Raw genomic sequence first — 27,180 nt, 5'->3', positions numbered from 1 at the left:
AAGGAGAGTTTGGGACATAGTGCAATACTGCCGCTAAGCCTCAAAAAGCTTGCTTTCTTATTTCTGCACAACATGCAAGGCTTGTGCCCTCCACAAACAAGAGAGCAGGGCAGTCTATGATGCCATTCTTTTCTAGATCTATGGACACTAGATCTATTTATTGTGTTGATAGTTTCTTTAAATACCTTTCAGTAAAAATAGAGCCTCCCTTTTATTTGTGTCGTGTTTTTAGACATTTATGGAATTCTTAAGCTGCCACATTTACATTTGGTGGTACAGACTCACAGGTCATCAGCACCACACAATGATTTAACAACAGACACCAGCTGAACACTAAGTGCTTCTCTTGTGTTCCACATTTCCTCAGAGATCTGCAACAAAAGAAAGTTCTTTTAACGTATGCACTAAGATCCAGCTGCTCAACTGATTCTTTCTGCAGCAACAGTTGTTTGCTTGTCAGGACCAGGAAAAGTCAGCTTGACATTTGTGCATGGCACTGAAATTTTACATGTAGTAGAGCTGAAAGATTTTTGTCTGAAAAGAAGTCTAATTTCTGCAAGTACGTGGAAGGTGGGATAGCTACCCACCAAAATGCCGTATAATGACACTATGCAAGCCGTACCATGCGTCTGTGCTTAATCTATAAGTAGTTTTATGTCCAGATCCCATAAATGATCTATTTCTGTTAGGAGCAGAAATAATAAACAAGGGAGAAGTCTTAAGAGTTTCATTAGACAAATCAGTAATACCCAGGTAGTAACAGTAGGGAAAACAGCCTTCCTTCCGTCTCCAGCTTGGCAGAAAAAAACATCTCTCTTTCTGGACAGCTATCTAGCCACAGTTACCACACTTTCAATTCCTGGCAACTAGGCTGTTATAATTCACTGTACTAGGAACTGATGGCTAAGGAAACAGGGAATTATAACTTGCAGAGAACATATTACATCACCTTTCCAGCCAGAAAGAAATACCAAAAACATAAATGCTATAGCCAACAACACTTCCCCATTTGCTTCCAGTGCCCATTCAAAGTTCTGATACAAGCTCAGTAAAAACAAGGATCTTCTACAAACCACAACCACCTTTCATGAACCATGAGACTAAATGCATCCTTTGATAAAATGTTGCTATGGTGTTCACCTTGATGTTCTGCAGAACTGGAAATAAAGTATCTTCAGTCAAGAATTTCAGCTATCAAACCAAGCACTAAAAGCAGTGATGCCAAGCTCAAATCTAACCTCTATTAAGGTATTTTTCAAGGCTTATTTCTTTGTTAAGGAATCTCTGCACTAACCAAATGAGAAAGAAATAACATCTGAACATAGATGCTGCAAAAATTTTAGCAAATGCTTTGTACTTCCTACTAATCTTACTTGCTTATGCATAAGGTATCCATCTCATCTGGCACTCAGAAACACTACTCCTTAATAGAAGGGTGGCCAGGTGACTGTTTTTCTTTCTTTGTAACAATTTTGCCTTATTGTTACAAATTCGTGGAGGAAGTTGGGGGATTGTTTTTTGCTTTGGTTTAAGTTTTTTTGCTCTTGGATTTTATAGTTGATGGAATCTTTCATACCACATATGACTACTACTAAGAGCAGAAGTGGGCAAATATGGCCCAGGGGCCAGATCCAACCCAACCCTCCAGGCACTGTCATCCAACCCGTGACACCCACCAACTAATTGTACCCCGTCCAGCCTTTCCGCCCACAACAGTGGGAGCGAGGTGCCCACATATACACATCCCAACAACATACCCTATTGCGCTTTGCTCTCACCCTTGTGGGCAGAAGGGCCTGGTCCTCCAACTAGCATGCACCTTGCAGGCAGGGCGGCTGCTGCTGCTGCAGCCACAGAGAAACCTGCTTCAACTTCCCTAGCATCTCTCTCACTCCAGGCAGCAGGTAGGGAAGTGGTGGGGGCAGGAAGGGAGCTGGGCAGGAGTGTGGAGCTGGGGCTGGTGGCAGTGGGGCACCTGGGGGGTGGGGGTGGGAGGGAAGCGCAGAGCTCATGTGGGCAGGGTGTGGGGGACCCCCCGAAAAAAACCTCAGTTGCCACTGCTGCTGCACCACAGGCAGGGGTACTCAGGGTACATGTGCCCAGCCCAGGCACTAGTGCCTGGCGGTGTGCAGCTCTGGCCAGTACTGCACATCATAGTGAGGTGTGCAGCAAAGCCGGATCGCCTCCATCGCTGGTGCTCCACACCACACGCGCACAGCCCCTGCACTCAGGTGCCACTAGAGGGAAGCTCCCTGGACTGGAGCCGGCTGCCTTCACAGCCTCCTGCCACACAGGTCCTGGGACTCTGGAGGGAAGCAAGGTCCGGGGCTCCCCTCCACTTCTGTCAGAGTCCCAGGACCTGCACAGCAGGGGGCGGGGAAGGCAGCCGGCTTCAGCACAGGGAACTTCCCTCCAGTAGCGCGAGCGCAGGAGCTGTGCATGTGTGGCAGAGAGTGCCGGCAATAGAGGCGGTCTGGCCAGGCTGAACTTGCTGCAATGTGCAGTACCGGCTGCAGCCGCATGCCAGTGGGCATAAGCGACTGCGCCAGGTACAAGTTCCCCGAGCACTCCCCCCTGCTGCCGCACCATGGGAGAAGTGAGGGGGTCCCCAAACCCCCCACCCTCCCTCATACCCACAAATGCCACACACCCACACCCTGCCTCCAAACCCCCAACATTATTGCCCCCCACGTACAGCCAAACCCCTTCACAACTTCCCCCCCACACACACCCCCAACCACGACCACCCCACACAATATACACAAGACTAAAACTTTATTTTTAAGTAATTACGCTGTCACCTCTACATACACTACACAAACACAAATCACAACAAAAATACTTTCTGCAATTAAATTAAACTGTCATGGTAGGCGTTTGACTTTTATTGTATGATTTGATTTTTTTATGGTTCTAAAATGCCAATCCCTCCCAAAGGGGGGGCGGGAAGGGATTTCTGGTGGCATAGGTCAGCGGGCTAGGGGGTGGGACTTCTGGTCCCAAGAAGGCAGCCATGGGGCAGGACAACTGTCAAGGGGCAGGGCTACCCATGCGGCCCTCTTTTGAGGGCTCAAACCTCGTTAAGCATCCCTCCTCCAGAAATAATTGCTTGCCCCTGACTAACAGCAATATATTAAATAAGAGAGAGAGAGACAAGCACTAAGTAATAAAAACTGTATTATATTCTGCTACCTTCAGAAAGAATTGTGAGGCCAGTGTCCCCTAGCTTCATTCTGATTCTATTGTAATACATACATTGCATTATTAAATTCAACTAATGGCAATTGCTTGTAACTCCATAAAAACATTTCACTAGGTATAACTAGTCTTGAATTAGTTAAACAAGCAGCCAAAGAAAAAAAATTCAAAGCTAATAGATTTTTTTCTTCCGCCACCTTTTTTTAAAATATACTCTCAGCTATATTTTATAACAAAAATAACAGAGGAATTAAGCACTAAGCGCCACATCCTCAAGGGTGTCTCAGAGCCAAACTCCCACTAAAATCAATGGGAGCTAGAGCCTTAGATACCTTTAGGCATCTGGGCCTAAGTGTTTGATTTAAAAGTTGGAAATAATTATTGACTTTTTATTGCCTGAATGAATTAGGTCAGTTGAGGAACTGAGTTTAAAAAAATAATGAAATATTTATGTTAAAAGATATTTAAATAAATAAAGCTAAGCCATATATAGGAGACATCTGCATTAGTAAAACATATAATACTGTGGCAACAGTCCCATAAATGTCTGGAAGCCACATTCCTGACCAGTCATATAAAAAAACAAAAACAAAAAACCCCCAAACATTTACTTGTAAAGTAAGACAACAACAGGAAAGTCAGTTCTGAACCATTTTTGTAACCCTCTAAGCTAGGGACAGAAGTTACACATAAACCAGTTTAACTGATCAGAAACTGGTTTAAACCTGTAACAGAACAGAAACTTGGTGCACATAAACTAGCTTCAAAATGGCTGAAACTGGTTTAAGACAAAGCTGGTTGAATGTAGTATCAGACTTAAACCAGTTTGACCAAAATCAGTTATGAAACTTCTGTCCCAGACCTCTTCCTGGTCCAGGTTAAATCACAGTCTGCCAGCATCCCAGCATGCTTTCCAACCCTGGGCTGGGCTGGGCTATGCTGTCTGGTCCAGCAAAGACAGGTTAGTGCAGGGGAAAGGGGGGAAGGCAAGGACTACCCCCTCTCCCCGGCAAACCCTGGCTGGGGTCTGGGGCCAGGGAGAGGGGTTAAACCCACCTCCCCTCAAGTATAGAGCTTCTTCATTGCTAAACTTACTGAAACTTAGTGCTGGCTGCAAGTGGACTACAAATCCCAGAGACTTCGGGGGCAGCAGGGAGAGGAAGCAAACACAGAGCCCACACTGGCTACAGAGGGGCATGGTCTAGTGTCCCCCAGCTTCTGGCCTGAGCCACTGCAGGCATGTGGCTGCATTTTCTGAATCAAAAGTAAATGTGAGTCCAGTTGTTTCTCAGTTTAATCTCTAGAGTTTAGACTAACCTGCAAAGATTGAAATTGATTCAGCCTCAGGTTTTCTGACCGTCTGTACTTAGCCCTAGTGATTCACCAAGAAATTACTCTTAAATGTAATGAAATCTTCCACGTAATGGAAGTTGAGAACTCTTCTAATGAGTACTTGCATGTAATGAGATAAGAGTAATAACACACAGGCTATCATAAACTATTCAGACAGAAAGGCACAAGAGTTATTTGCTGAAGAAAAAACATTATACAGAAAGAAAGAATATATAGTGGTTTATATTACGCTGCCAGGAAACAACATTTGGAAATGAAAATGGCACCCCCCCGCATAATTATAAGATATAAAATATGCAAATATGAAGAGCATTAACAATTTGGGACACAAATCTGTTTTTGCAGCATTCTGTGAATCATCTCTCACCGATACCAGCAAGTTATCCCCAATTCATTGATTATGCAGTATAGTACAGTGAATAAATGTCTCCTACACACATTATACTGCTGCTGAGGAAAAAGAACAGATATTTGAATGATGCACTCCCAAGCCTTTCACTTCTAAACAGGGATCTGGACCCTGATCCTGCACTGCTTAAAGCAGTGGTTCTTAACCTTGTTAGATTTAAAGCACCCCTCATTAGATTTACCCCTGGGAAATGCCAGCTTTTAGTTTTCACTCGTGTTTTCCCTGTGGAAAAATAGAGCAATTCTTTTGTTGCAAAGAACTCAGAAGGACCGCAACAGGTCAGATTTTTTTTTAATACTATGGATTCCTATTTGAAGCCTTTGGGTTTATTTTATGAATCTTGTTTGCACACCTATATAATACTAACATTGTACAGAATCACGCAATATCCTTGATAGGATCTCTAGGCACCCCTGCACACTGTTGAGAATCACTGGCTTAAAGTCTGTAGGAACTTTCCCTTTGACTTCAGAACATGCTAATCTCAGGCCCTGGGTGGAATGCATACCACCTAAACAAAGGAAGCTTGTAGGGTTGCTCTTCAGATCATCCTTTCTGGAGTATTACTACATGGTATAAATCATACCAACTCTACTCTGTACCATAAGCATTAATTGTCTCATGCTAATCATCTGCAACCTGAAATTCTGACTGCCAGGTTTGGTATGGATGCTCTAGCAGCTCCCCCATATAGGTAGGTGAGAGAAGAGGAAAAGACAAGCTAATAAAAAAGGAATGAAGTCCTTCCATCCAAGGAGAAAACTGTTCTGCTGCTTTCACTCTGGCTTAGACAGAGGAAGGATCACATCCCCTTTCCTGGCTTTTATTAGTTATTTTCCACCCCGCCCCTTGGCATATTAATCTTCCTTGCTTGCCCACAAGAAAGGATAACAGACCAAGCAAACCTGACCCATTCATCCCTCCTCTCAGCACAGCCAAACCCCAGACCAGCCTCCACAATAGCACAGTTCTGGGTGTGTCCTCTGCATGCTCCTTCTCCCTTTAAACTGTAGACAACTCTTCCTTGCTCAGGGGTCAGCTTCTGTGTTCAGCACACACACCTAACTCCACAGGGAGGGCACAGTAGAGGTAGGGCTAGTGTAGCCAGCCAGACAGCACACACAGCTTCCAGGGGGTGGGATGGGGATGGGACTGAAGAAGGTAGCAAAAACGGTGTGCACATTCTTCACATGTGTTCATTGCTGGCTGCCGTGGAAGCCTGGGCATGTGCAGAAGTGAGCAGGGTAGCTTCGGAACTGCTATGAGTCTCTGTCTGGTACCTACCCTTGCCAGGTCCCAGGTACAGAACAAGGGAAGGTGGCAAAATTTCACTTGCCTGGGTAGAGGTAGAAGAAAAGAAGATGAAGAGATTCAGTAAGGGGAAGTGAGAAAAGAAGGACTGGGAAAGAAAGAAGTTTAGGAAAGAAAAAATGGAGACATTGGGGGGGACAGAAATTGGTGGGGGGGAAAGGTAACAATTTATGAGTTCGCTTGAAGAAAGCAAGCCATCTCAGAGTGTAAAACTGACAGCTACAAACATACTATGAGTAAACAGACTTTGGCTAACAATAGATGTCACATTTGTCCCTGGACAAGTTCTGCTTATGCTTATCCTACAACAGAAATATCCCAGGATTGGTCTGTACACATTTTCCTTCTAATCAGGGTTTCGTGAGAAGATGAATGCACTGCTGTTATTCTGCCACTGATTTGATGATGCTGTCCTAAGATAAGCATTCAAATGCACTTTGTGGTCCTGCATTGGGCTGCACTGCAGGGCTTTAGGTGCCAGAATGAAGGGTGTCCACTAGCCAATAAACTCCCTGAGCACCTAAAGCTTCATGGTGCAGCCCAATGCCAGGCTGTCCCCCATGGTTTTCATGGTTTCCAGCACTTGGGGACCCCGTGGGCATTATGAAGAATGCCTTGCATTCAAAAGATTGCCTAATTTTATCCCAACCATGCAGTTGGTTCAGTGAAACAACATCACCCACACAAATCCTTGCCTCTGTAAATAAATAAATGCTTTGGGTTACAGGATACCCAGATGAGCAACAGGGCCTATTTTTTTGTCACTGAATTACACTGTTAAAATGAATTACCCTCCTTTGTGCTGTGACACATCATATGAGCAACTTCTGCTTCTCTGGATTGTGGTGGTAAACATAATGTTTGGGTTAGTCCAATGCTCACTGGAATGGGTGAAGGGAAGCATGATCACTGCCATTCATTTATACTAGTTGTATGAAACAAATGTGCTCTTTTTGGGAGCCAAAACAAAAATAGTAAACACAGGCACATGTCACCATCCAAAATAAAAACAAGCCAGGCACACATGGGCATAGAACTTTCACTGGCTAGTGTTTTATGAAAGGTTTTGTATCTGCAGGAAAGGCAGAACAGAGAAAAGGAGCTGAAGGAATCAAGGCAGCAAGGATGCCCCAGACAGAGTACAGTAACAAGTGTGGGAGGAAAAGCTAAGGGAAAAGGCTTTGGAGGCCAAATGCTGGCTGGAAGGGATTTGGAAATGTGGGTACAGGAACTGCCTGTTGTTCAATTTTTGTTGTGTTCTGGTAACCAGGACTTTGGATGTTCAATGTAAATAAGTAGGACTGCATTCAAGATACCCAACTCCATCTTCAGTGCTTCTCTTAACTGGGACAATCCATAAGGCCCTGAAGTTTTGGCTGACCACTCAGATCAAAAGGAAAAACAATTCTGTGATGAGTGTATGTAAAAAGGGTTTACAGCAGGTCACGAATAGACTTAAATAAAAGTCTCTTTTGAATGGAAAAAAGCATACCCCCGAGAGGATGTGGCAAAAATTCTACAGAATATATAAGAAAGAATGGAAATGTAGAAAAAGGGAAAGGGGAAATATAAATATAATAAAAGAAACACAAATTTAAAAATGCAAAACAATTCTACAATCTCTCTTAGGTTGCTGAAGCAATTATAATGTGATTGGAGTAACAAAAAGTGTTATTTTATTATTTATAGCAGGGACTTGTGAGGGTACATAATCACATAGCAAACTTAGAGGGGCAACCCAAAAGTTTTGAGAACCACAGGTCTAAATGAATCCCTGATTACTGAAGTCAAAATGGTTATGAAAGGGACTAATCTGTTTTCCTGTTGTACTAAAGCACCATACAGCTGATGCAGTAAAGAAAACACTGAGTATGGCCTAAATGAAAGTGTTCTCACAGCCTCCCCAGTACTGAGGGTATATGACTGGATGCAAAGAATGCCTGTTCTTGCCGTCTTCTTCCCTCCCCCTATCTTCCCAAATGTAAGATGAGATGGCCCCTGGAAAACAGAATTTCTAGTGAATTAATTTTCCAAGAGGTAGATTTTGCATTTAGATCTATGAACAATCTAATTCCACCTGAACTCCCCTACTAAGATGTTTTATGTACAGCATCCTGCCACTGGAGATGCCTTTCCTTTACACCAAAGCATCTTACCCTGGGTCTAATATTCAACACATAGGGCACGTCTACACTTCCCAAAGGAAGCACTAAAGCATGGCAACATGTAGACATGCCCTAAGAATCTCATTGAGCCAGTTTCATTATTCCTTGGTTAAAACCCCAACGTAGTAGCCAGCACACAGTGAGAAAGAGCATCTTTTATACGGTAGATGTTCTCCAAGGCTGATTCTGCCACCAAACCCACAAAACTCAGTGATTTAGCTACTAGGCAGTATTGAAGAGGAGGAACTTCTGCAACAAAAAGATTTATTTTCTAAATGTATGGCAAAGAGCTGTTTCTCTTCCCCTCCTTTCAGTGTGCACCAGCAACATTTGGCTATTGTTTTATCACATCATCTCCCTTCTGTACCAAACAGGGAAGGTAGGATAGAAATGTTGACAAAAAAGTAGCACTTTTGTTATGGGTTGGGGGCAGGGGCATCATGCTTTCTGGTCTAATATGGATGTATATAACTAACTACATCTTTGTCTTATCGTTCTTTAGTAAGATACAGACAATATAGTCCCATTAGACATACAGCTTGCTCTGACAGAGAGAGAGAGATCCTTCTTTAAATCAACACCTCACAAGCCCAGGAATCTGATATATATTTCTAATGCCTAAACCTCAGTTCCACTTTAATAAGTAATTCAAGTCATAGCATCCTTGAAATGTCGTGCTGGTGGAAAACCAAATGCTGGATACAAACGATGAAGTAAGATTTTAAAAAATTAGTCTTTAGAAGCCAAGCCAAGCTCAGTGTAGAATTGGTTTTCAAATACATACTAAATTGCTGGAAGGCAGCAGTATTTTTAGCAGCAAAAGCTTTATCCGAGACATGTTTTTACAGTTAAAAACAAACAAAAAAAAAACCCAGTCTTCCTATGCAACTTTCCCTGACAAACCTCAAAAATCAACTGCAGTTAAGACACATTATCATTCTGCATGAATAAAAAGTAAGTAGAAGCCTCCATTATGAAATATCCCAGTGGCCTGTCAGTAACATAGTAATAGCACATGGGAAACCCCAGTTCAAATACAACCTCAGGCTCTTGGCTTGTACGTTTTGTATAAAAGATGCTTTTTGCAAGAGTATGTATGCACACAAGTGGCAGCAAATGTCGCTGGCTGTAAGAAAGGATGAACTGAGCACAGGGCTGAGGTCAGAGTGTACAGGAAAGAGTTGGAGGTCAGATGCTTGAGATGACACCCAAAAACTCCCAACCCCAAAAAACAGTTGCATCCTAACAACCCAATCCTGTGAAATATCTGTATAACTTCAGATGAGTAAAAGAACACCCATTCCTATACATGATCAAGGCCTGATCAAGGCCTACCAAAATAAAGATAATTAGCCACAGTTTGACTGACACTGAAGGCAGTTTGACTGACCCTGACCCTCAGCAGTGCTGCTAGCCCACTCCCGGTACAGCACAGACATGGCTCCACTATTTCTTGTACTACATGGAGATCAAACTTCCTGTACCAACGGCCCTATTCAGCAAGGTAATTAAACACATGACCATCTTTTATTATCGGAAGAGTTCATTGAAATCAATGCAAAAATTCACATGAAGTTAGGTACTTGCTTAAATAACATGGAGTTCACAGAACCTAGGTGCAGAGCATTATTATACAAGTGCCTGTGTCAGCATGTTTAAAGACTGGCGTATTTTGTGAATCTTTTTCTTATAATTTTCTAAGTGATGCTTTGACCATCCTGCAAGGCATAACATTTTCCATAGCAACAAGTGTCCTTAATAAAAATGTTAATGTTTCTATGTGCCTTTCAAGTTATGATTTTGAAGAAAATTGAAGTGAGCCTTTGAAAGTATCAGCATAAAGTTAACCAGCCCCTTATTTGCCCTATGCACTGCTTAGCTATTCATTTCAAGAAAATGAGAGAAAAGCCAAGTCTATAGCATTCGGCAAAGGCGGACAATCCCACAAGAATAATCACTCTGTTCTGCTTGATCAAAGATAAAAATGAATCTTCATTCAGCCACATCAATCTGCTATTTTTATATCCGTCTCATGTTCTCGCACACATATAGGGACAAAGACTGAACAAAAAGCAGAGAGAGAGAGAGAGAGAGAGAGAGGGAGTTTGTGTGCGTGTGTACACACACACACACACACACAAAATACAGAGCTCTTTAGCAATTCCATAATTAAAGGTACCATGAGATTTTCATCTCAGGCAGCACTAATATCCCTCCATTTCATACTTTAAATGACTAAATTTGATCTCCACTTTGTTGTATATTAACTCTTTGTAGAACAGCTGATATTGATATATCAATCTTATTTTAGTATAGGGAGGAGCCTTCTTAAAAAACTTTCCCCAACATTCAAGGGAGTTTCTACTGTGAGAAAGAAGCAAAGCTGGAGAGGAGCTACAGTATGACATACCAGAGGAAGTCCTTCAAAGGAACAGGGAACTCCATGAGGATGGCTGCTAAACCAGAGGATGGCTGCTAAACCCCATTCTAGAGATTGTCAAGCAGGGCACAAAGATGAGGAGGCAGACAAATTCTTCATCCAAAGGAGGAATACAAATTCTCTTGGTAGACTCAGTGTTAAGAAAAATAGGTAAAACATGCTGAAAGGGTAAAAGGATGCCAGGCCCATGTGTTCTCTTCCTGGAGCAAAAAGAACATACATCACTATAAGACTGGAAAGAATTCTTAAGGCTGAGGGCCCCCGGTCATCCTACACACTGACAGGAGAGCCCTGTTTTAGAAGTGCGCCATCTAAGGAAGGCCAGGTACAGAACATGTGCTCAAGCATATCATTTGGATATCAAGTAGTTTGAATGTAAAGAATGCAAAGGGAAACAAAGAAAAGAAATCCTTTGATAATCTACATATCAAGGTAGAGAGTATCCTACAAAGTAATAAAGCAAAGCCTGCAAACATACAGCCTGCAGCCCAGAGCCAACCTGCAAAAGGTGGGTTATCTAGCATGCTGGGCTCTTGGCAGGCTGGATCACCCCACTTGGTAGGCCAAATATGGTTTGCGAAGTTCATCATCACAGCTTCCAGAGCCCTGCAACAATATTAATCCCTGCCAACAATGTTAATCCCCACTGTTTCGGCACAGCTCTGGAACCCAGGGCATTAGTGCTGCTTGTTGAACAGACACCATAGAAATTCATCCAGCATTATGTTATCTAAGAGGTCAACCTAAATAACCACAAAGGTCTCTTTTCCCCTAAAACCTATGAATCTATAGCACATCCTCTTCTTGGTCCCACTTCTCAAGTGGAAGGTAGGAGGAGGGCATGCCAGGGAGGAGTGCGATGACAACCCATCGTGAACAACAGGGTGTTACAATTCAAAAGCTCCCCATGACACTTCTACTCCAGTCTTCCAGCACACCAAACAGCTGGGGAGCCCATGAAGTTCTGATACCCCAGCACAGAGATTACGTGTCCCTACGGCACTGCCACCTGAAAGCATTCTTGCTGGAACACCACAGGGTGATACATTTATGTACCAAAGCACTGACAATGGAAGAGTTCCCCATGCTGCTGCTCCATCAATACTAAACACTAACAGTGTGACAGAGATTAAGAACAAAGACCTCAGGCCATCTCCATCCACTAAGTCTCAGCTGTCCATGCAACATGCCCAACTCTACCGGGCAACCCCACTACTTCCCCTTTCTTCTTACTGATGTCAGGAGGGGAGATAGTGGAATGGGGATGAACTCTGTTCTGACAAACTTAGCTGTGTCAAAAGTTCTCCACTCTGATGACCCATGGAAGGTTCATCTAAGGAGCACTTGAACTCTGCACAGCTTCTCTCCAAGTTCCCACAAACTCCTCCTAACAGAATATCTGCCTCATTACCCCTGCTGTTCTCCTATCAGAACCCCCAGTTATCTACTTCATTCCACTTTTAAAAATAAAAATATATTTCTGTAAATTAATGCTCCTATGATTTATAAAAGTGCAATCAGTTCAGGAAAAACCTCCAACAACAACCAGTCTGAACGTGGGGAAAACAAACAAACAAACAAAAAACAACAACACAGTAGCAACTATTTCTACCTTGTGGGCTGGACAAAGTACCCATGAATTATACTTCTGTCCATGCTGTGTGTTCAACGTAGAAGTCATCATTTTCAGTATTTTACTATAAATATGGCTACAGAATGGTCCCACAGCCTGGAAGGCAGCATTTTGTACTGCTACAGCATAGGGGAGGGGGGTGTGTGTGTGTGTGTGTGTGTGTGTGTGCGCCTGTGCGATTCTCTCTGGGCCAGTATGATTCCAGGAATCATGGGAGAGGTCCATTTAACTTTGGCAGGAAGAAATCAGTTGCACTGACCTCTGACTACTCCCAGGTCCACCGATTAATGGGGTGACAAGAACAGTTTCCCTAGGGCTACCAGCACCTTTTCACCTCCCACATATCTTAAGATATGTGCGAGCAGGTTGCGAGTAGACAGAGACAGATGGAGTTAGTGAGGACAGAAGGCCAGACATGGTGGTGAATGATGGCCTAATAAAGGTGGTACAGAGGAAACCTTTACAAACCTGTCAAAACCAGCCTTAAGTCTGGACCAGGCGGCGCAGCAGGGTAAAAATATACCTTTGAATGAGACAATTTGATCTGCCTGGTGATTTTAATTTAAAATGTTCATCAAATATCACTCTTCAAATATTGGATATTTTTCAAAGAAGGATTTCTCTCCCCCATTCACAAGGTAAAAGTAACATGCAGTAATACTCTCCGTCACTCAGCAAGCAGACTAGCTAGAGCTCAAACATATAGTCAACTAAGAGGAAAGGAATTTTCTGGGGCTGTTACACAAATGAATGGGGAGTCTGATATGTGATCACTCTGACAGATGGAAAACTTGTTAAGACAAGCCTGAACCCTATTTTGTGTTGACCCAAGATGATGGCTTCACATGACTGGTCATGAAGGAAGCTAGTGTGACAACTGCTACAAAACAGAGGTCCTCTTGAGCTAAACCTGCTTTTTTAAGCTTTAAGAACAATATGGAACAGCTCGGGCTAAACTACAGCAAAGCATGGTTTATGCTTGGGTCACAAATGAACCATATCCTCCCCAGCTGTTTCTGATAAAGTATAACTTGCCTTCTTAATGCTGAAAATTTCTTCTGTCACAGTGAGATGGATGAAGCTCTCAGATTACACAGGGTGGTGGTGGGGGGAAACAAAAACAGAGAACTGATACCAAATAATAATGTTCCTTTAACAGCAAGCCGCACATGAGAGACCCCGCTCATGACTCTTCTCATTTCCACATGTGTGGACTCATAATAAATTACATATTAAAAACTGTCCCCATTTCATATTTTAGTGATAAAATCCATAACCAGGTATGCAAAAGAGTCAGCATCCCCAATATAAACTGCTTTAATACTGCTTTAGTGTAGCTTTGCATTGTAGGCATCTTTTTTTCCCTAGCAAAATTATAACACAAGCTGCTGTACTGGAGGTTACTCTTAGAACCATCATTTACATTGAATTAAAACTTAAGTGCATTTATGTTGAGTTAAAACGTTAGGTGATAGAAAAGCAGGCATGACTCCTATAGAGTCCAGTTAATATACACTTTCTATATGCTTTGTTTAATATTCATGGAACAATGCGTGTTCAATTTGTTCTTTCCAAACATGCATACATACATATATGTATGCATGTATGGAAAGAATAGAATCAGAATTGTTACTCCTGTCTGTATATACTGCATTTTATTTATTACATTATATTACACTATATATTGTGTTACATTTACGTACACATAGTTTCAATATTTTGATGTGCATAATGTCCATGGAGCCAAGAAACAGAATGTATGTAATAACTGAACTCTATGGGAGGCACGCCTGGAAACTTTCTATCACCTAAGTTTTAACTCAACACAAATGTTGGTTCTAAGACAAACCTCCTGTGCGGCAGCTTGTGTTGCAACACCCCCCCCCACCCTCTAACCCACCCTTTTTATACCAATCTTCCATATGAGGCCAATAGCAAAGGAATTTTATTTATTAAAAAAACTCTTCTTTTCTATCCTCTACATTTGGAGACCTTTTCTGTAGAAGTAACAATTCTAATCCTAGCTGAAAATAAAAAACAGCATTATGTGATCTCAGACTAAGAATATTTCTGAGAGCTGGGTAGTGCGAAATTGAGCAAACCATTCACAGAAAAGGAATCTTTCGTAAGCTCAACATCAGCTTTCTGTTTATTTTTCATAGGTGGTCCCCTTCATGGGCCCTATTAACCCTTTATAGCTCTTTATTGCAATAACCTTCGCTCTTATCTAGAAGAAAGGATACTCAGTTCCCTCCAAGAGCAAATACTAAAGGCTGATTTGCATACAGCTTTTGTACTGATCAAATACAGTATTTTTTAAAATGAGCATATGAAAGAAGCACAATGCCCTATGTGCAAGGGCATTACACACAATCCTGGTACAAAGGTGCTTGTAGCAATATCATTTAGTCCAGTAAAAGCACGAAAATAACCATTTTCATTCACTTCATCAAACCCTTTTTGGAATCAATGAGCCAAAAGTGCATTAGACTGTGACCCAGTAGGACAGCAATGCACACCAGCAGATGATATATTGTTTGGGAAGATATACAGGACAGAGTTTGAGAGTGAGAGGTTCTGAGAGGGACAAGTGTTTATTTTTTAAACTACCTGAAAATAATGCTATGCTAATTATGGACTCAAATAGCACAACCTATGCCTACACTACAATCAGAAGCATGCAATTAGCCCCAAATTGTTAAGTTTTACTTTGTTCAGTTGTTTTCTCTTTAGGGCTAGGAAAACCCCCACATACCAGCCTGAATACTTCTTTTTCCATCTTGGCATTCATATAAACTTTATGTGTACATATCCACAGATATTCCCTTCAAAAACTTGGAGAAAAATGTAATCAACATATCAACTATCAGTTCATTTTTATATTGCTGTTTATAAAATATGTAGCAGCTCAGTTTTAGATATACTATTACAATTCATGGGTAGCCCCACCCTTTGACAGGTGCCCTGCCCCTTGCCAGGTGCCCCGCCCCCTGGTCACCATCTTGGGACCAACGTCCCAATGCCTTGGGACCAACGTCCCAGGGCCAGCACCAGTGGGGCCCAAAGCGGGGCACAGGCCGGGCTGCACCAGCAGGGAGAGGGGGGAGCTGGCCCAGCTCCATAGAACCCCTGCCGGCTGAGACCCTGTGCTCCTGCTGCCCTGCTATGGGCCCCGCCAGCACTGGCCTTGGGACACGGATGCAGGCCCCGTGCTCCTGCACCTGCTCACTCCTAGTGCCCCAACTCCCTGCTTGCCAGCAGGGAAGAAGCAGGTGTTGAGCATGGGGAAAAGCGGCCCCTCGCCCGCCCCATGGGTAGTGCTCACAGGCCATGCAGGGCTGTCTGGAACAGGTACAGGCAGCCCTACACAGGCTGCAAGTGGCTCCAGTGTGGGGTGCCAGCCACGGGGTGAGCGAGGGGCCATTTTTCCCTGCACTTAGCACCAGCTTGTAAGCTGACCCTGCTGTCAACCTGGGCCCTGTGCTGGCTCTGGGCTCACTCGTCGATGGCATCAGCTACAGCCCCCCCCATTTGCTGTGTCGGGCAGTGTTGGCTGCTGCTTCCCGCCTGGAGCTTGTGCGCTGGGCATCCCAGAGGTGGCGGTGGCAAGCACTGCCCAGAACAGCAAGCGGAGGGGACAGCAGCTGCTGTTGCTGTGCGTAGCCCCGATGGGAGAACCTGGAGCTGGCGTGGGGTCCAGGCTGGCAGTGGGGCCAGGTTACAAGGTGGTGCCGAGTGTGGGGGGGAAGGGGGAGGGGAAGCAGCCCCTCATCTGCTCCGTGGCTGGCGCTCCCTGCTGCAGTTGCTCACAGCCTGCATGGGGCTGTTTGCAGCAGGCACAGGCAGCCTCATGTGGGTTGCGAGCAGATGCAGTGCAAGACACCGGCCACAGGGTGGGCAAGGGGCCGCTTTTCCCTGGGCTCCTTCCCTGCCCGGGTTCCTCCCCCTGCCTTCCCCCTTACCTGCAGTTCTGGCACAGGCAGCTACGTGCTCCCAGGCCTGTGGGGTGGGGACAGGCAGGCCCTGCTGTTGTGGGAGCCTGCCAGATCATTTTTGACAGGAACCAAGGGCAGAGAAATATTAATTTTCTGAATTTTTTAGGGACCCCACAGGCTGGATAGAATGGCCTCGTGGGCCATATTTGGCCCACGGGCCATATTTTGCCCATCCCTGGTCTATTGACTGCTTTGCTATGAATTCACATCATCTTCTTTAAATCATGAAGACAAATGTTGTATTCTAAAAGCCTGTATTTTGCCTCATTTGGGCTAATCAACAACTCACAAATGGCAGAGGGAAGGAGACGTTTAAGTGTATTGTGTTAACGTCTGCTGACGCAAATGAAGATGAATAGTCACGTTCAGCTACTCACCAGTGTAAAGGATGTGGCCTGTTCTGAGACAAAGAGCAAGACACATTTTAATTAACAAACCATTTATATGTAACACATCCTCCAAAGCAGGCACACAGCTTTACACATCATTAAAAATATAAAATTTTCAAGAGCAAATGCAAGGACCCAGATGTGAGTTTCACATAAAAACTGACACCTGGTGTCAATTTAACTAATGCACTAGAAATTCCACCCCCCCATGTGGCACTAAAATTATGATGATATACATGAAAAGCAACAAACTCCTGATGTACACTCTTAATAACGTACTGAAAAACTGCTGAATGTGAACTTGAAAGCTGATTATCTCAAGAGGATAAGAAACTGCCACATGTGTATCAATTCAGCTCACTGCAGAACATGTTAGGTACCACAGCTGAAAAGTATTAAAACAAGCTTCCTGGAAGACCAACTGAAATAGTGAATACACTCTCTGACAACTCTAGACCACTGTACTTACTTCAAGCATGCAATGTAAGACACCAGGGGGTTAGAGGGTAGAATGCAGCTTTAGAATAAGCTCCTGTTGCAACGGGTTATTCTACCAGTGAATAAATTGTGAGCAGGTGATTACATAAGAAATAATGAACAGGTGACTGCACATCTCAGCAGCATGGTGTTTATCCTGCCTTATTTTAAAACCCTTTAATGCTTCATAACATGTGCTATTGCCATGCTGTGCTGACAAAGCGCCAAATTCTGCAGGCCTGATTCAAGCAAAACTCCTACTGAAGGCATTGCAACCACAGTGCAAAATCCTTCCAATTATTTTTCTCAAGTATTTCACATTTATATGGGCATATGTTCAGTAGCTTAAAGAAAAAATAATACACAAAAACGGCCTTGTTAAAAGAACATCATAACGGATGTATAATAAAACACTTCAGAACTAGGAGATGCCAGAACTGAGGTTGCTTCATTTATTCTCTCATGGGTAGGCATTACTACACAGGCCTCAGTTAGATGATCACGTGGAAAATGTGGCACCTTCTAACAGAAAAAAATATTATTCTGGAAGAATAGCACTGTGCAAATGTACTGTATTTTCCAAAGAGGCTTACATATCTGTATAAAAGTAGATGCATCATTACATACAAAATTTTTAAAAAGTGCTGAGAACCAAATGACAAGTAAAAGCACTAATGACATAATCACAATGAGAAATGGAGTGCACCTGGGAAACTCACATTATATACATGGGGAAAACAACAAGTTAAATTTCTAACTAAGGACAGTTAATCCATCAGTCACAGAAAGCAAAGTACAGCAATCTTCACAATACTATTGGGAGTCTTGCATTACAGTACTTGGGGATTTTCCATAAAACCAGAGTCCTGAAGACATGACTATGGCTGTGCCTACACAGGCAACTTAGTGCTAAGCATAGTGCTCTCAAGCACCTACGCTGATTTGCATAGGTTCCTGCCTAAGTGGGAGCAGGATGACCTCACTCATGCAGCATTTCAGACAGGTTAATTAGTATAAATTAACTGGCCCATGCTAATTAATTCACCTGCAACAGATAGGACTACACTGCTTCTGGTTTAGGAGACCACCTAAATGCAATTAGCATGCTTGCTAAGTGGAGTAAGTTGACTGTGATCATGGCCTATCTGGGCTTTCATTTTTAGAAACCAAATTTATAGCCCTCATGTTTGAGGAGAAAGGTTTGAAAATACGAACCAAATTTATTTCAGAGACTCAAAAAAAAAATGGCAGCCATGTAAAAAAAACCCTCTAGCATATTTTTTTTATTGATCTCATTGGTTTGGGAATGTCGACTCATGAGGTTTGAATGCTTCAGGCTGGCAATGGCAATCTGGATTGCACACCTCACAAGAAGCACTCAACACACCCTCTTCCAGAGGAAATGAGCTCTGAAGTAGTTACTGAAGCTCTTCTAGAGTATCACCAGGTCCTTGGAAGGAACTTCAAGGTAGGGCAATCAGCAAACCAGTGAATTCAACCCTATTGCTTCCAAAGCTGAGCCTGATCAATTTAAATAATAAGGAATTCCACTCAAATAAGTGGAGCTACACTGGTGAGAAAATAGTATGGAAGCAGAATGCTTATACGCAGAAAGGGAAAGCCACAGCTGTGGCAACAACTGCTTCTCTGACGGACTCAGCATCATTAGTGCTTTGGTTCAGTGAGAACCATCTAGCCTGGGCATGGACAGATATTCATTTGAAGTGTTGGTAAATTTATGGATAACCAGTAAAAATTCAGGCTAAAGATGCCCATCTGTAAACAGTCCAGGTGAAGATACTGAAAAAGGCCACAAGAAAACTTAAGCTGTCTGTAAAACTCCAAGAAGGGGAGCAGTGTTGAAGGACAGAGAGCACACGCCAGTGCTTCCTGATATCCGAACAGAAGTCTAGAGCCTTCTCTCAGTGCTTTGTTGACTGCTGCTCACTCCCAGCCATGTGCTGGTGCTGTGCGCCATTGGCTGCCTATAGTATTGCCAGGTCAAAGTCAGGTTTCTTTGGGGTCTGGGATGAAATGGAGGGGAGCAGGTCCAATGGAGGTAAGTCTGTGTGGGTTGGGCAGGCAGTATGGTGCAGGGTGAGATCTGGCACAGAGTGCAAGGGTGAGTAGGGGACTCTTATGGGGGCAGCATAGTATAAAACTACTGGTGCAGTCAAACAGGGTTACCAACCCAAATTTTTAACTGAAAAATTTTACTGACAAACTTTTTTACTATGGATGGTGTTATACTGCTAAATTTCAACGGGGCTCTGGCAGCTTCCCTTCTAACTGGGTCCTGGCAACAGGGCAGGGCCTAGCAGAAGAGTTGCATTTACATTATGTATGACATATATGGGTAAAAATATGTCAGTAAAAAGTTTGCAGCTCATCAGTAAAAAAACAAAACAAAACAAAACAAAAAACAAAAAAAAAATTTTTGGCAACCATGATTTGAACTATTCCAAATACCAGTTCAATTTAAAGTGTTTCAAATTTAGAACACTTCAAATCCATACAAATGTGCAGCCTTCCCCCACCTTTTTTTGAGGGTCACTTCTGAGGTGTTTCAGCAGGCGCGAACATCTGTACCTCTCCGTTTGAAATACTTCAAGGGTACTTGGAGTGCTTAAGAGAGCACATTTATCCATGGCCTCTGTCTGACCAAGGCAGAAGCTAGCTGAAATATATTGTTTCTTTGAATTGTTTGGAACAGTGTTGGGGTATATGTGAGAAAAAGAAAGGAAGGGTTGGGGACAGAGAGAGGTACAGAATCTGCAAATATTTCCAGGATCACTCCTCATTTAATGTACATATTGGGGCCTGTGTCTTTTTCAGTCAAAGGAAACATACATGCAACCTGCAGCACAGTACCCCTGTGACTGACCCTCATTTAGGCTCAGTGGAAGCCAGAAAGCGCTCCAATGATTTAATACCTACTGAGAAGATTTGGAGCTGTTCTGCTCCCTATACACCTATTTCAATCATTCATAAGCACTTCAAAAAGGTAAAGCAGGGCATGGAGTTCAAAAGAAAATGTGACTGCTACTGTAGCATGTAATTTTTTTAAACTCTATGCAGAACAATCTGTCACTGATGGATGACAGATTCTATGGGACCAGCTATGCAAGTGCTTTTTGAAAAGACTTGCTTCATTCCAGGAGTATCTGCTGAGGGTTAATAAGAATTTCCAGCTCTCTAGAGTGCTTGTCCTGCCCACATAGCCCACCCCTGCATTTCTAAGATTCTAAAATACACATTTTAGCACCTGTTTCATACCAAAATGCATTCTAAAAACAGAATTTCCAGTGAAAAGGCCATTTCTACTATTAGTCATTGTACCTTCATGGTGAAAGCTGGTAAACTATATTTTTAGCATCTGCTTTCCACTAAAGAGCTGGCATTGTCATACAAACTACTTGATTACCTATAACTAAGAATGCATCTTTTAAATCTCAACAATAACTGCACAGGGAACTCATAAACAGACTTTCCAGTGGGTTAGAAACAAGTAAACTTCTACAACTATTTTTGTAGTGCTAAGCCTTATCCCTGAATGAAATAGAATGTAATTTTAGGCCAAGTTACTTCATACAGAGTCTGGCTCTGAAACATTCCTTTAACATATGGTCATTTTCAAATGCTATAAGAAATATTCACATATTTTATCAAGAATACAGAGTCAATCATATATTCTTCAATCCATTACAAGTACAGGCTATTTCAATGATATCCTGCTGCCTACATGATGCCACAAGGAATAACATCTTGTAAAAATCTATTCTTGTCATACTGTCATTGCCCAATAGTTGGCCACTCTGAGGCTAAAGCATTAGGTCTGAGACTATCTGAGAACATACTATGCATGAGTTTCCTATCCTTAGCTAAATTACAGTCCAGCTAACTCAGCAAGGATTTTATCAGCCACAATTTAAAAGTAAATCTAAATAAGCTTGCCCTTCAAAGAGAGACAGTTTCCTTAAAAGCAGCAAACACGACTGTCAGAAATGATTTTTTTTTCACAGCAGCCCTTTACCAATGTTATTTTATAAGCTGTGATATTTTTACCTAAACAGCAATGGAAAATATAATCTGTTTAACATTCTCCTATACTCAGTTAAAATCAATTTAATTGCATCGAGCATAACCAAACATTTTTCAAGCCCAGAAAGTAATAGCATGCTGACATTATGGCAAGACTAAACCACACTGTACAAAATTTGACTTAAAACACTCAGAATTAAAGAGATTCATAGCTCAACTGGAAAAACCTTACCTTAATTCACCCTCTTGTTCCTAAATGTTTGCAAGAGCTGCAGAGCCCTTTTTACTCATAGTTATGATCCCACGAGTTCCAATGAGACTACTCTCAAGAGTAAGTCAACCAGCAGTTGATCAAACTACAGAACATACCGCACGCAACTGAAGATCCCTTTATACCTACCAGTGACAGATTACAAATACCGTAACTGCTTTACAGAACAAGATTGACTGCCAGTTATTATACTTTCTTTCACAGTATATGAAAGCACTAATCAGTGTCATAGAACAACGGACCTGAAGAATGTATTTGTTAGCTGGACCCCACAAGCAGTCCATTGGAGAACAAACTTAGGAGCACTAGGAGTCAATGGCACTCCATTTGGAGGCACATGGGTGCCGAGTTTGGCAGGACTGAGACTGAAGTGCTTACTTTTTTAATAGGAATCAGCTAAAAGGTTTTCCTCAACAGATTTCTGGTCAACTCTAATGAGAGTGCTCTGGACTGCTGAATTAACCGGATTTTCATCTGGACACGATTTAACTGCCCCTTCTGCTTTTCAGGCAGGGGAGCAAATGTTTCCTGCTAAGTAATGAGAAATGCAAGTCAAGGCAATAGAAGGACATGAACACAGTAACTGTCATGTAGTAAGAGGTCCTGCCTGACATAATCAAACAGAGCTCACCTACTGCTTATTCAATGTGCCTTTGATGACCTCATCTGGGTAAGGAGTACTATGCTGAATATCACATCATTTGGGTGTGATACTGGTACCTTTTTGATAAATAGCATTTCACTCAGCTTCTCCCATTGACATCATTGAGAATTCTCCCAGAGTACAGTACTACTGTGGCTATGAGTAAGGCGTGATGAATGACTAAATACATCTGGCTCTTAGTGTCCCTCTCAGGAGTATCATATACCAACACGGCAATCAACCACTTGTTAATTAAAACTTACTGTTACTACAGACCCACCTCCTGTGCCCCTGGTTCCATTCCCTTGCCTCCCCACTGTTAGTTCTCCCTCAGTTACTATTTCTCCTGACTGGACTGATGCACTTGTCCCCACCACCACCAGTTTATGGCAGCCATACACACAGGAGAAGTTTGAGACCCTGTTTTGCAACTGCAGCTCAGTTGCCTACAGTGGGTTCTGCATAAGCAGGACTGCCCCCAGCTATGAAGCAGCTCCTGCATACAGACACCTCTACTATCTCTTGCCAGAGGCCCACCAGGAAGTTCATTAGAGGAAGATGAGCAGAAAAACAGTGTCTAGTGGTTTCTTGCATGGGGGATAAAGTTCAAGGGTAGGATCATATATGAGCTGCACCAGTGTCATAACTTCTTGTTCCAAAGGCAAAGGGAGGAACCTTTCTGAACTGACAGACCCCCACAAAAAGCCACTACTGCTTCCCCTCAACTAAAGTGCTTTATCCAGGAACAGCAAGAATTAATTAAGCAGATGCATTAAAACACAGGCTAAACCTACACTCACTAAAGTCAACAGCAGATACTTTTCTAAAGATTCAAAATCAGGTAACAGGATCCAGCCCTATAGTGCCTTCTAACCATGCACGTTTCTGCAGAGGAGGACACTAGTCCAGAGGATTTTCCTACACTTTCACTGTTTACTACTTTTCTCATAATGGCTGTCATTCAAGATCAGAAAGCAGCAGTGGGTCTAAGGAGCTGAGACAGAGAGGCCTGTGGTAGGTCTTTACATATTTCTTTCGGTTAACAGACTAAGATAAATGCAGCAATTCAGAAAAGTAAAAAGCATGCATGTGCATGTGTCTTTTCATCAGAGGATCATCAGATGTTTCTGTTACCAGGGAGAAGCACATGCTTAGTAACAAGACAGCAAGAGAGGATTTTTTTTCTGCATCCCTATAAGATAATTAGCATTAACCCTATCATTGTTCCCATGGTGAAATTCAGGGTGAGCCCCATGTTAAATTTCAGCACAGACAAAATTTCTTCCACAACTAGAATTACATTTTTAGGAGTATAACGATAGATAACAACCTTAATGATACCAGCATTTACAATTCCTTTATGCTCCCCTCTTGGAGACCAACAGAGTACATTGTACTGTACTCAGTCCAACAGGTCCAGGGAGATTTTACTAGTAATCACAACGTCCTGTATTAGACAAGCCTGGGTGTTCCCTGTTACTAAACTGGCTTGAAAATAACCACAAAGGTCAGAGGGACTCAGGCTCAAACAAGGGTAGAGTAATCTTTATCAAGAAGCTGAAGCTGTTTTGCCTCAGAGTTCCCATTACTGCCAAATCAAGAAGTGACTACTCTTAGCAGTGGGGTAACACTGTGGCTGACTGGAAAAATTTCACTAACAGATTATGGATAGTACAAAGAATTCAGGGTAGATATGCCAGCTGCAGAAAATCCGCAGTGTGCCATGATCTCAACAACTCCTCACTGCAAAACCTTCAAAAATCCTAGATTTAATTTCCAGTCTCTATCTGCATTTCTTGCACACCTACCAAGTCAACACACGGTAACTGATTTGCAATGCTTTCAGTCTGTGCACTAAAATACTCCTAAAAAGCACATTTCTATAAAAAAGGCAGCAGGGGGAAGGACTGAGAAGTCAATACCCTTTACCATAACATTTCAATTTCTGGAACACTGAGAGACACAGAAGCCGACCCAGCAAAAAACTCAGGTTTGCTGCTGAATGCATGTTAAGGGGCAATGTTTGGATCACTGGACCAACTCCTGGCAAAGTTAAGACAACTATGAATGCAGGTGTCATCTTGTCACTGTCAGATAAAACCACAGGTGTGTTCCCTCAAGCATCAAAGGGTTAATCTGAAGAGAAGTTTTCCTTGCCCCCCCCCCCCATGGTATCTGCTTTGCATGCACTTGGTACTGGTGGAAAGTGCTGAATGAGGACACCCGCTTCCTAAGGGAAAAAAAACAGGCGTTGTGCCCAGCTACCACTCTCCGTCCAGGAACGTAAGAACTGCCATTGACTGGATCAGACCATAAGCCCATCTTGCTCAGACTGTGGGGGCTGTTTTCCTGTCCCTTGTCCCTTCATATCTCAATCAGATTTTAACTGGGCAGCATACACTGGCTCATTCAAGGACTGGAGGGCAGTTGCATCCATCTCATCGCTGGTGGGAGGGGTTGGGGGTTACTGTCTAAAGTGCTCTGCTTGGCATCCTCCCTAAGTGCATTCCTTTTGAACCCATGACCATCCCTGTTTCGTCTTTTAGTTGCCCCAAGTAACCAGTGATGTGCCTTACTGGCCCCCATCACCAAGGGGGGCTTATAGCTCTACTTGGTGGCCCATATCCCAGAATGACATATCCAGAGGCCTGTCACCTGGGGACAGAGAACAGAGGCTGAAAAGGAGAGAGAACTGGGTATGACCAGGGTTCCCCCCCATCCCACAACTCTCTCTCTCCCCCTTGCAGCCTCCAGCCCTTAAAGCTGCAGCTCAGAGGCTGTACCCTTACACCCAGAAAGGAAGAGGGAGTTACAGAAGCCTAGAGAAGCCAAGCTGGAAAGGACCACCAAAGGCATCTTAGTCCAGGGGTTTCTCAACCTGTGGGTCGCCACCCAAAAATGAATATATGAAAGGGTGGTGAACAAACTTTAAAAATGGATTCTCCTTTAATGGAGAAAAATGTGGGAAACTGAGTTTTTTCCCTGGCAGGCTGGCAGAGCTCCAGCCTGTAAGGGGCTGTTTGGGGCACCCCATGCCCCACACACCTACCCTCTACCCCACAGAGGAGCTGGGGGCAGAGGATAGCGGGTTGGGAGTGAGAGGCACTGGGTCGGGACAGGCCACCAATGTTTACAAACAGGTCCGGCTACAAAAAAGGTTGAGAACCACTGACCTAGTTCAAAGCCCTGCCTGAGGCAGCATCCACCCTATCCAAACCACCCCAGGCCAATCCATCATCTGAACTCTTCATAAAACTGCTGTCAACCCTGACACAACAGAAGACCTAATACCCTCCTCACCTCCCACAGGTCAAGCTGGGGAACCATGGCAGCCAACCTCCTGCTTCTATAAAAGGTTGTTAATAGATGCTCAAGAGCTCCTAGATAGAGGGCCATGACCCCTGGCCACAGAAGAAGACACCCCCCGCCCCATACCAATTTGACCATGGGATCCAATCAGTCATGATGTTCACTGGCAGTGGATCCATAGGGCACCTGGGAGAAGGGGAAGGCAGGGCCCCCCAAAGGGGCTGGGGGATCTAATGGATCCAGAGGGAGGGACATGCGGACCCCCAGAGACGCTGGGCGGGGACTGGATGGATCCAGAGGGGGAAGAAGGGGAAGGCGTATTACCTTCATGGAAGCTCTGGAGGGGACAAGTGGAGCTCCCAGAGTGGCTGGGAAATTGGATGGATCCAAGCAGGGGAAAAGGGTAAGGTGTGGAAACTTTACAGGGGGGAAACACATGGAGACCCCAGAGAGGCTGGAGGTGTGTGGACTGGATGGATCCAGAAGGGGGAGAAGGGGAAGGTGCGGTACCTCCATGCAAGGGCCGGAGGGGGAAACACGCAGCCCGAGGGTCCTGCTGGAGAGAGAAGGGGGATCTACAAGGGAAAGGGCGGCAGCTCCACGGAAGCTGCGGCGGGGGCACACAGTGGGGCCAGGTGAGGATCGGTACCTTCTCCCCGGTGAGGACGTGCAGCCCCTCGCGCACTTTGGCGAAGGAGCCCTCGCCCAGCTTCCTGCCGATCAGGTAGTTGCCGACGCGCTTGGTGTGCTGGAAGTCGCGCAGCCGCTCCCTGCAGCCCGCCGCGCTGACCCAGGTGGCCGGGCCGGTCCCGCTCCCGCTGCCCTCCGGGCCCGGCGCCGCCTGCTGCTGCCGGGATTGCTGCTCCTCCGCCGTCGCCGGGGGCTCGCCCAGGAACCCGTCGCCCGCCGCCGCCGGCATCCCGCCGCCTCAGCGCATGGGGGGCTCGGCTCGCCCCTTCCCTGGCTGCACGTGGGGCTGGAGCCTCCCTTCCTGCTCCTGCTCCTGCTCCTGCTCCTGCTCCTGCTCCTGCGGGAAAGTTGCCGCGAGCCGGAGCTGGGAGGCAGGCGGCTCGGTTCGGCTCAGCTCCCCACCCCCCGCCTGCCTCCGCCTCCCGGGCGGGAACAATGCAGGCAGCAGCGCCCAGCGCCTGAGGCGGCCGGAGGTGAGCCGCTGCCTCGCCCTGCACCGGCCGCTCTGGTCTCTCGCGCTGGGGCTGGGCAGGAGGAGGAGGAGGAGGGAAAAAAGAAAGAAAGGGGAAGAAAAAAAAAAAGCCTCATTCAGTTGGAACTGGCAAGCATTTAATCCGATCACACGCGGCGGGAACAGATGGGCTGGAAGCTCTGCAGCTGGAATAGGTTCAAATCTTGGGAGCCCCTCCTACCCCAGCGCCGCAAACACCACAGCCCCGGAGGGACGAGCCAGCTCTAGTCTAGGCTGAGCCCGCCACCAGCCCAGCTCTTCCCCTCGTGCCGGCTGGAGGGTGCTGAAGCCCCGGAGCGGGCTTCCCAGGGAGGCGCTGATGGGGGCTCTCCGTCCTTGGCTCCA

The 27,180-nt window shown here is 44.4% G+C and overlaps 1 protein-coding gene across 1 annotated transcript in view; it reads right to left on the bottom strand.

Annotated features, from left to right (window-relative positions):
- HUNK (hormonally up-regulated Neu-associated kinase) overlaps positions 1-26,729 on the bottom strand; it is an 80,031-nt gene extending 53,302 nt beyond the window's left edge. Inside the window, exon 1 of the mRNA XM_019528822.1 lies at positions 26,284-26,729. Within this exon, the coding sequence (XP_019384367.1) occupies positions 26,284-26,553 (270 nt within the window). The 5' untranslated portion in view covers positions 26,554-26,729. The remainder of the gene's footprint in view (positions 1-26,283) is intronic.
- Between the last annotated feature and the right edge of the window lie 451 nt (positions 26,730-27,180).

This window comes from Crocodylus porosus, unplaced genomic scaffold (assembly GCF_001723895.1).
Source record: "Crocodylus porosus isolate Cpor-Errol unplaced genomic scaffold, CroPor_comp1, whole genome shotgun sequence".
NCBI lineage: Eukaryota > Metazoa > Chordata > Crocodylia > Crocodylidae > Crocodylus > Crocodylus porosus.
Note: the sequence above shows the minus strand (reverse complement) of the source record. Positions and strands in the feature narration are given on the sequence as shown.